At 43.9% G+C, this 10502-nt stretch overlaps 1 protein-coding gene across 9 annotated transcripts in view; it reads left to right on the plus strand.

Moving 5' to 3' along the window:
• LOC120233110 (LIM domain containing preferred translocation partner in lipoma) overlaps positions 1–10288 on the plus strand; it is a 673125-nt gene extending 662837 nt beyond the window's left edge. For all 9 annotated transcript variants that reach the window (XM_039234226.1, XM_039234221.1, XM_039234228.1 and 6 more), the window contains 3 exons: positions 610–788; positions 6556–6676; positions 10004–10288. In XM_039234226.1, coding sequence (XP_039090157.1) covers positions 610–788; positions 6556–6676; positions 10004–10132 — 429 coding nt within the window. In that variant the 3' untranslated portion in view covers positions 10133–10288. The remainder of the gene's footprint in view (positions 1–609; positions 789–6555; positions 6677–10003) is intronic.
• Positions 10289–10502: the final 214 nt, after the last annotated feature.

Genomic DNA, 10502 nt, shown 5'->3' on the forward strand with positions numbered 1-10502 from the left:
TTGGCATACTCTGTGAGTCTCCATCATCAGACAGACCATCCTAAACTCTTAAGGAGGACCTTAAGAGTGACCTTCCCAGATTTTTGATGGCTAAACAAGTTTTAGAATAGTGAGGTGTTCTTCCAGTGGAGACCCTGGATTACATAGTTCAGGGGTCAGAAAACTATAGCTCTGAGCAAAATCCAGCCCACTTTTGTAAGTAAAGTTTTATTGGAACACAGTCCTGCGCATTTACAACTGCCTTCATACTATGAGACCAGAACTGAATTGCTGCAACAAACCCAGAAATATTTAACTGTATGTGCCCTTACAGAAATGTTTGCCATCAACCCTGCAATGGTGGTAGAAAAGGGATAGAAGTCAGAAGACGTGTGTTCTAAATGCTAGATTTGCCACCTACTACCTGGGTGAATTTAGAGAAGACATTTGATGTATCTTCTGTGTTTCTTTGTCTCTATAATCAAGATATGTGCACTCTGCCTTCTTCCAAGTACTATGATAGGCACATGAGCCAGTTGTGTCTGTAACAAACACTGCTTGTGGTGCCGTGAGGTACTAAATACATGGAGCTCCTCAACTTAACATTGGTCTTTGTCTTTCTGTCCCCAGAAAACCCTGGAGCAGTGCAGCGTGTGCTCCAAGCCCATCATGGAGCGGATCCTGCGAGCCACCGGAAAGGCCTATCATCCTCACTGCTTTACCTGTGTGATGTGCCACCGCAGCCTTGATGGGATCCCATTCACTGTGGACGCTGGTGGCCTCATTCACTGCATTGAGGACTTCCACAAGTAGGCATACTCTGTCCCCTCGAGCCTGCCAGTCCCCTTACTGTTCTTACTGCCTGGTGTCTGGGCCACACATTCTTCTCTCTCAGAGCTGTAGGATGTCAGGATTTGGTGGGACCTTAAAAATTGAGGTTATTTATCTGTGCCTCAAATGCAGGAATGGGTGTCCATTAATCCATATGGTCCCCCTCCCAGGTTTCTGCTCAAAGGCTTGCCTGGGACTCATCTATCATATCTTTGTGTGGCTCTGATTGTGAGAAAGTTGACTCAGCTGCAGAGTATGTGTATTGGAAATAGGCCTTGTTCATACAAGATGTGTGACAGTGGACAAACTGCTCCCTTTCTCTGAGCTTTTCAGTCTGGTCATTAGAACAGAGCCTGTCTTAAAGCTCCGCAGGTGTAACAGTCCACAGTTCTCTCTAGCGCTGACCTCTCCATCTGTGCCAATCTATAGAGAGGAGGTCACGGGGAGACCGACATGGACACAGAACAATTCTGTCTCTCTTCCTAGCATAGGCCTCTCACATATTTGGGTCAGTTTCATGCCATTAGCTGTCACGTCTTCCCCGTAACCTGTTTCCCTACCCCAGGCTTCTCTTCTGCAGGATGCTTTCTAATAAAATTAATGAATGCAGTCCTGTGCAGTCTTTTGCGGAGGATTAGAAAGTAGAGTCTCAAGGTCAAGGTCACCTACTCATGGGCCTGGAAAAATATGTCCTTCAGTTCTGTCATTCAGAGGGCCCTTTTTCCTCTGTCATAGCTGGGGTTTTCATGAACATTGTACAGTTTCCTGTTTTGCTTTCTTCTTCTTTGGCCCCTTTGTTAGTTGGCTGATTGGTTGATGACATTTGTCACATATATTTAGGAAGCATATGAAAGCTATAGTGGTGATCTGCAAAAGCACGGGGGCTTTCTGGCTTATTTGTGGGGCAGTGTGAGACAGTCCGAAGCTCTCACAGAGATAAAGCTCATGTGGCTCACTAGGTTGGGTCTCCATTCTACGGCCTCCAGATGTGCAGTCTTGTGGGTTATTTGTCACCGCCCTGTTGACTGTCAACAACCAGGAGGACTGCCATAAGCAGTCTGGGGCCTTGAGACTCCTGTTTTTTAAAAAAAGAATTTCCTTTCCACTTTCCAAGTAGCAAAGAAAGTGAAAACCTCACCAAAAGACATGAGGCTGAATGAATTAAAAAACCCCAGAGGCAGGAATTCTCAACCTGAATTAGACAAGAAAGGGCTCACTTTGAAAGGGCAGTCACAGCATAAATTGTACTTCACGTTATTGATATTTTTAGCTTGTAATTACACATGGGAAAAAAAACCCTGCGTCTATTTAAGGGAAGTGAAAAGATACCAACGGAGTGTGTTTCTAACACTGTGTGCCTCCTTTCTTAGACTTCCCCGAATCCAAGAAAGACTGACAGATGTAATCAGAGCACACATGTTTCCGTTGCTGGAAAAGACTGATCTATTACACCCCCCAATTAAAACAGGAAATCAATTCTGACAAATGGAAGTTTATATCTATGCCATTTATCTTTCATTTCTAAGAGTGAGGAGCATAATTAGAGACTTGGGACTGGTGACATAAGTGTGTGGGTCTGAACACTCCAGACAAGCCGACTTGAGCAGCTAAAAGGGAAAAACCATCTCCAGCCCCCGTCTCTCCCCCTCCATGACTAATTCAATGGCATGTTAAAACACAAATTATTTTTTTTGTAAATAATGTTATCTACATGATTGGCAGGGAGGGAGGGAGGGAAACCTTTTTGATCTTTTCACAATTTTGCAAAGGAAAATAAGAGATACATTTTACAGAACTCTGTTTCTGAGGCTTGAAAGTACTAGAGCACAAAGCAGCTCAAAGCCCCACCCAGGGTGGACATTGCAAGGCTAAGGAGAGGGTACAGAGGGGGAAACAGCCTTCTTCTGCAGACTGTTTTGGGGTGCCTTGGTCTTGGCCTCCCTTTGTGAGCTTTCAGGAAATCTCTTTCAATTCAGTCCAGCCACATCTGCAGAGAGCCCTCTGGGTGCTCAGTGCTAAAGGAGAGAGATACAAGGAGAGAAACTGCCTGAGTACAAAATGCACAGACACACAGAGAAAAACCCCTGTCAGCAAGGAGCTTGCCTGGAGGAGGGAGAGAATACGCGCGGAGTACGTGTGATATCAGGCAGAAGGGGCCAGACACGATGAGACAAGCACAGGCAAAAAGTCTTGAGCTGGCAGAGTCCGAGGAGATTACTTGGCCCCGGGATCTGGGTAGGCTTCTGGAAACAGAATTTGAAAAGTATTTTAAGCGAGAAACGGGGATTCCTGACAGCAGGAACCACTCAGGAAATAAAGAAGCGGACGAAGTGGGGAAGGGCTTCTCTATGTTCAAGGAAGACTTGCTTGGCTGTCACTAGAGCAGCCCGAGAGTGGAAGTTACTGTGAGATGCGGAAGGCGCATGAGAAGGGATTGATCTCGCTGCTTGGCATCCTGTCTTCTAAACCAGTGCCTCCCAAATGTTAATGTGCTTACAAGTCACCTAGGGATCTTGTTAAACTGCAGATTCTAATTCAGTAGGTCTGGGGTGGGACCTCCAATTCTGCATTTCAGACAAGCTCCCCGGTGGATTTGGACTGCACTTTGAGTAAGCTTCCCAAATACTGTGTTTAAGGCCTTGTCAAGGGGCCATTGCCTGCATAACCACCCCCACTCAATGCTGGCCCAAGTCTTCTGTCTTAATGGGAACAAGTCCTCCTATATGTTATTTCAGTGACTGTTCAAACCAGTTCCCTGGCAAACTGACTGTATCCACCCTCGCCCTCAACACACACACACACACACACACACACACACACACTTTCCCATTTCACCTAAACGGCCATCATTCAAGGTGTCCAACTCAATCACCACCTCCTCTGAGAAGACTTCCTTGACCGCAATCCCTCCCTATCCCTGTTTGAATGTTCTGTAGAGCTTTGTAAATCAGCTAGAGCTAGTACTTACCCACAACCTGATTAGTAATAAAGAATACACACACACAACACACAGTTTTACACTTACCACCTTAGATCATTTTTACAAGATGGCAGGATATGTATATCTCACTTAATAGAACAAATGCAGAAATAGATAGTGCTCCCTCACCAGTCTGGCTGCAGGAATCCTAGTTTATTTCTGTATTCCCAGTGCCAGGACAGTGAGCTCCAGAAAAGTAGGTTTATTTAACTGACCCTTTCATTGCGTTGAGCCTTTATTTCACTATCCGTGCCTTCTTATCAGAGACATTACATTCATCCATTTATTTGTTTAATCAGCATCCATTTGTTGATTGCCAGAGATGTGCCAGGACACGAGATGATTAAGACCGCCCTTCCCTGAGCCTTGGCCCCCGTGGCTGTGAAGCAGAAATGATAGAAACTATTTCTTCGTAATGTTGTTGTCAGTAAAAAACGAGGTCAAGCGCGCAGAGTCCTTAACAAGCCTTGGCACTTAATAAGCACACAATATATGGTAGCTATTTGAGCCATCAAAAGTGTTTTTATCAAATTTATTTTTATTATTATTATTATTATCTGCTTAGTGAGCTGAGCCTTAAAACAGACCACCTGGGATTTAGAACAGTCTTTAAAATGCAAGCCAAGGAACACTGTGGGGACTGTGGAAACCACTTCCTGTCTCTTCCCTTGTTTTTTCCCATCATGGAAATGAGGCCAATTGGATTGGTAGGAAGGAATCCTTACTCAGCAAGAATACAACGTATGCCTTTCCAAAGACAAGGACTTCAAGATTGAACATACGGGTCCAAGTCACATCTTTTTATAGAGCAAGATGGCAGACACTCCATTTCCTGAGCGGCAGCCTAAACTTCTGCTGCCTGCCCCGGTCACAGAAGTTGTTTCGGGAGATTCAGAGACCGAGCAGAACTTGCCAGCTGGAAGCTCACAGTGGAGTGGTCCCCAAAGGGGTGCAAATAATTACTACTAAAATAGGCAAATTCACGGAAGGATATTTTATCCCAGAGAAGTCATTCTACTTGAGGAAGTAGGGGCAGGCTCACAGTTCAATGACAGGAAAGATAGACTTCTGACCTCATGTAGCTTACAGTCCCAATGGGCTTGGGGGAAGGAAATACTGCAGTGGATTCCAGGAGCCTGCTTATTTCACTACTGGTGACCCAGATTCAAAAATAATCAGGTAGTCCAGAGCAGTTTTCTTTCTTTCTTTCTTTCTTTCTTTTTTTTTTTTTTTTTTTTTTTTTTTACCACTGAGTGTAAACTTCTTGCATAAAATGCCAATTATAACAACTCTGATTACTGCTGCAGTTGTACCCTCATCCTTTTAATTTTTCTTTCAGAGCAATCAATTGATCTGCTGCTTAATTCATATTTATTTAGATTGCAGCCATACAGATGCCTTTTGGCTGCTGCCAAGAAAATTAATATGTACATATAGAGCATAATGTATGTAAAAATGCTTTGACAACCACAGAGTGCTCTGCAACGTATTAGATTACTATCATTATTTCTTTTTAGGTCTCACTACAAATAGATAAATTTTAACGTCATTAATCTTAAAACCATTACCATGAAAAAACTGAGTTGCACAGTCTGTTTGTCCTTTTATTCTTTTTTTAACCTCTTCAGTTTTTATCCACAGCCATTTCAAATCATGTCTCATTTCACACCTTCCCCAATGCTACCCCTAATTTCCAGGAGATGCAGATGAACACACAGCCTATATTTGCAGCCTCTTAATCTGCTATGAGAAAACGATTTTAGGGCCATCGGTCATATTTGGGAATATTGAGAGATTAGGAAATACTAAAATTCCTCCCCAACAGTTAACCTCAAAAACAGACATATATGTGTCTATACACATAAGTGTTCATACCTTTTGGAAGTGCTAAAACCCTCTAAAGAACAAAGAACTTGATGGCTTTTGAACTTTTTCCTTTTCTTTTTTCTTTTTTTTTTTTTTTGTTCCTTAAATAGTTTATTGTCAAGTTGGTTTACATATAACACCCAGTGCTCATCCCAACAAGTGCCCTCCTCCATGCCCATCACCTCCCTTCCCCTCCCCGCCACCCCCATCAGCCCTCAGTTTGTTCTCAGCATTCAAGAGTCTCTCATGGTTTGCCTTTTCCAACAAGAGTTTAACACAATCGAAATGTAGGAGGTACAGACTTGGTCATTGTAAATTTGGTGTATTTAAAGTTGCTAACTTCTGCTGCTTTAAAAAGATAGGTGGTCGAGGCATCTTGTATTAATTCCTAGAACTTAGTGTTAAGGAAAGAGGCACTAATAAGTGGGAATGCACAGTTAGCAACCTCAGAATATTTGTGTGGGTCCTGGGGAGCACATACAAAAGTCTAGAAGCAAAAGTCAAGCAAGACAAGGTCAAGTAAAAGAAACAGAGTAAGGGCCATCAGGACCCTGCCTTAGCCCAGGATTTGTGTTTGCAGTCTATCCACAAGTTAATTCTTTGCTACATACCCAGTGACCAACAGCTCCCAGATATTCTTTATCCATAAGGATTAAATGCACTCACTCTGCAACCTCACAAAATCTCACTTTATGACCTAGAAGGACCTCAAGAGTCACTGAGTCTAAATCCCTTATTTTACAGCTGAGGGAGCAGACCCAGAAGAGGAAAGTGATTTGCTCAGGATGACAGAGCAGATGTCCTGACTCTTGACCCCCTTTTCTTTTCACTTCAGGGTCTTACCTGTTTGGCAGTGTCTAGACTCCATGTCTAACCAGAACTGTTGTCTCTGTTTTCAGGAAATTTGCCCCCCGATGTTCTGTGTGCAAGGAGCCTATCATGCCAGCCCCAGGCCAGGAGGAGACTGTCCGGATTGTGGCTCTGGATCGCGATTTCCACGTTCATTGCTACCGGTGTGAGGTTTGTGTTCAGCACCCCCACACCCTGTCAGTGCACGGCAGATGCTGAAAAGCCTGAGTGAGATGGATTTTCACATATGCAGCAGTTATTCAGTCTGGGAAAGCCCCCTGGCACCTGTGTTCACAGGACGTGGATTTTAGATCTTACGCTTTCGTTTAATCCTGGTGGCATTGCGTAAGTCACTTTACCTCTCACTCTCAATTTTCCCACCTGTAAAAAGGGCTCAAATTCTTATCGACCTCCCCAAATAGAGCTGTGTGGCTAAAATACAAAACTGTACGTTAAAGAACATCATAAACCACAAAGTACTAAATTAGTGGGAAATGGTATTCTTGTTACTATTATTGTCATCATTATAATGAGTTTTTAACTGTGGCTCTGATACTTCTATGGGACTTCTCAGCCATTGAAAAGGATAAGAACTCACTCCTTTCCAAAGGGTTGGAACTTGATGCACAGAGTCACGGAGACTGGTTGACTTAGCAAGCACTGACTGTGCACATAAGACTGGTCAGGCAGCAGCTCAGAACTCCAGGGAGGTATGCACAGGTGCTGTGGGAATATACACAGGAAGCCTGTAAGCCAGGTTGGAAGTGACAAGGAAGGATTCTTGCCCAAGGGACATGTAGTCATCTCTACAGCAAAGGGCAGCAAGTCTTCCCCCTATAATATGGGTATCAGAAGGGCACCACAGTCAGAAAAAATGATTTTAAAACATTTTCTTACCCTGGCTCTAGTAACCCAGAGGGCCCCCCCCCCCCCTTTGAAGCAGTTTTCTTGTTCTACACTAGGCTTTCCAAGGGTAGTAGTTAGCAGTCCCCGCTGCTCTCTTTGGGGAAGTGTGAACTGTCTATTGCCACACCCTCGGACATTGGTTCATCCAGTCCCACTAGGTGATCTTACAAAGACTCAGGGACAGGCACGGCTGTCCCTGGCTCTCTGGGACTACATTCATCCTACTTGTGTTAGCTGTAACTAACCGCCTGATTTAGGTGGGGTTCTTTGTTTTGCCCTAAAGCCCAAGCTTCATATCACTCTCTTCCCTTAACATAAGAAAAAATAAACTACCAGCTTTTACACAAGATTTTATGACTGCAGAGGAACTACAACCTCCAGCGTCAAAACTGACCTGAATCATGAGTGTGAAAGAGCTTATGTCTATAAGGTCTATATCCTTAGGAGTCATTTTGCAGATGGGGAAACTGAGGCTCAAAGAAGGAAAGCTTTTCAACATTGCTCACACACTTGCTATATATACCCATAGGCTTTGACTTCTGATGGTTTTGGGTTTTGTGCCAAGAGTTGCATGAAATGTGTCTTTTCTCCTTCCAGATTAAGTGACAGCAGTACAAATTAAGTGTGCTTTGAAATCCTATGAACTTTTTAATTTAGTTTTTTATTTTTTATTTTTTTACTATAATGTACTGTCAAGTTAGCTAACATATGGTGTATACAGTGTGCTCTTGGTTTCAGGAGTAGATTCCCGTGATTTCATCGCTTACATACAACACCCAGTGCCCGTCCCAGCCAGTGCCCTCCTCAATGCCCGTCACCCATTTCCCTGCCTCCCCTCCTGTCCCCTCCATCGACCCTCAGTTTGGTCTTTGTATTTAAGAGTCTCATATGGGTTTACCTCCCTCTCTGTTTGAAACTATTTTTCCCCTTCCCTTCCCCCATGGTCTTCTGGTAAGTTTCTCAAATTCCACACATGAGTGAAAACATATGATATCTATCTTTCTCTGACTGACTTATTTCACTTAGCATAATACCCTCCAGTTTTTTTAAACAGTATTATAGAATGAGAGGAAAAGTAACTAAGGAGAGGGTGGACCACCATTCTACCCCTGTCACAGATGCTTCATGAAACTGGACCAATCACTTCCCTCGCTGCTCCTTTCTTCCTCATCTATGAAAATGAGGAGGTTGAACTGGATGCCTCGTATGGCCCTTTTGGTTCTAAGATCCAAAGCACGGATGGTTACAACACTGTGGTTGATTTCAGGCTCTTCAGGGTGCCCAGGTGACCATAGATGTCTGCTCATTAAATGATTACAGCCATATCACTTACGAAATGTCCTTTCTTTATTGAGATGAAGAGTTCGTTTAATTCCATTACTCAGTTTCCCAAATGCCTCTAGAACTGCAGAATATCTGCTTGCTCATTTTGGCAAAGCCAGCCTTCTGGGGAGCCTGGCTCCTGCTGCTATTGTGGCTGTTGCTATAGTGTTGTGGGCGATCCTCCTTCCATACTTAAATTTTATTGTCAGTCCAATGTTAGACATGAGCCCCCGTGACCTCCTTGCTGTCATAGTGGACAACAAAAGCTGAGCATGCAACGCTTGTGGCCTTTTAGAAGAGTCTCTATTAACGTTAGCAAAGGCACACACCACCAGAAGTATTGTATTTTTCTTTCAGAGAAACTTCCATTTTCTCCAAAGGTAAGGGCCAACATTTGACTCTATTATATAACGCTTTCCAAAGTGGAGCTGCAGAGGAGCTGTGGACCGTAGTACTGTCCTTTGATCCTTTACAGCTCTGTAGCTCTTTGCAGTTTTTTTCAAAGTACAGTCAATTCCATTTTCCCCTTTGATCTTCCCAATAGCTTGGTGAGGTAGGACATGCAGAAATTCTTTTCAGTGACACAGGCAGGGGAGAGCTAAGGGGGGCTCCCGGGGGCCTGTCCCCCTTGTCCAACTCATTCCTCTCCACCACGCCATCTCCTTCAGAAAGTGCAGCCAACTAGTGTTCCCAGCACACTTCAGGATTTTCTTTTCCCACGACAGTTGGAGTAAGTATGCAGAGCCTGTTGCTGGCCCTTCTGCTTGGAAGAAGGCACCCTACACCTTTGCTTCGGCCCAGAAACTACCAAGAGAATTCTGTCCCTGCACCTGTATATACCTTTTGAGAGAGCCTTAGACTAATGATAAAGGGTAAAATGACTCGGTGGGTGGGGATCTACCCTTGTTTTATTTTCTCTTGTTCTTGCTGTTGCTGTTTTGTTGCTTGGGGGAGGAGAGCAAAATGACTACTTGGGCACCCAGACCATGGGGTTATTCTCTTTTTGGACTCACATTTCTTATTAAGTAAGCTGAGGCGAGGGGGTCATTTTATTGTTTGTCTTTATGTCCCCGATCTCTTGTTCAGTTGCATTCAAGACATTATGTTGTATCCCAGGGAAGGATTGGAGGGGGGGGCTGTGGTGTAGGAAGAGGAAAGGCAGGAAACGGCCACATTATGGAGGGAGGCCTTGAATGGAAAGCTAAGGAATTTAGCCTTCACGCACACAGCTGCCATTTTCACTGACATCCTTTCCGTCTATCTTTCCAGGATTGTGGCGGTCTCCTGTCTGAAGGAGATAACCAAGGCTGCTACCCTCTGGATGGACACATCCTCTGCAAAACCTGCAACTCCGCCCGCATTAGGGTGCTGACGGCCAAGGCCAGCACCGACCTTTAAATTCAGTCGCCTGCCTAGCTGGTTAGTTGGTGGCGCTGAGAAGAATGAAACACAAGAAAAAAGATAAGAAAAGAAACGGGAAAATAGAGGAAAGGCAATCAAGCCATGGGATGGTGTCTGTTCTTCATATAATATTAACCTTTCTTTAGAAACACATAGATTATGAGATTTTTTTTTTTAAGTTTTCACCAAATACACATTTCACATTTAATCATGCAGGACCTTGATGGGCCTTTGTTCCCAAGGACTTCCACATTTTTGCACAGATTATACTCCATCCCATTCACTTCTGCATTCCTGTAACTTTTAATCCCTATGTTTGTCTCACTTTTCATCTGGTTGAATGGCTTTTTTTAGTGTGGTATTTGCT

The sequence above is a fragment of the Hyaena hyaena genome, unplaced genomic scaffold, assembly GCF_003009895.1.
Source record: "Hyaena hyaena isolate Hyena2069 unplaced genomic scaffold, ASM300989v1 scaffold_84, whole genome shotgun sequence".
NCBI lineage: Eukaryota > Metazoa > Chordata > Mammalia > Carnivora > Hyaenidae > Hyaena > Hyaena hyaena.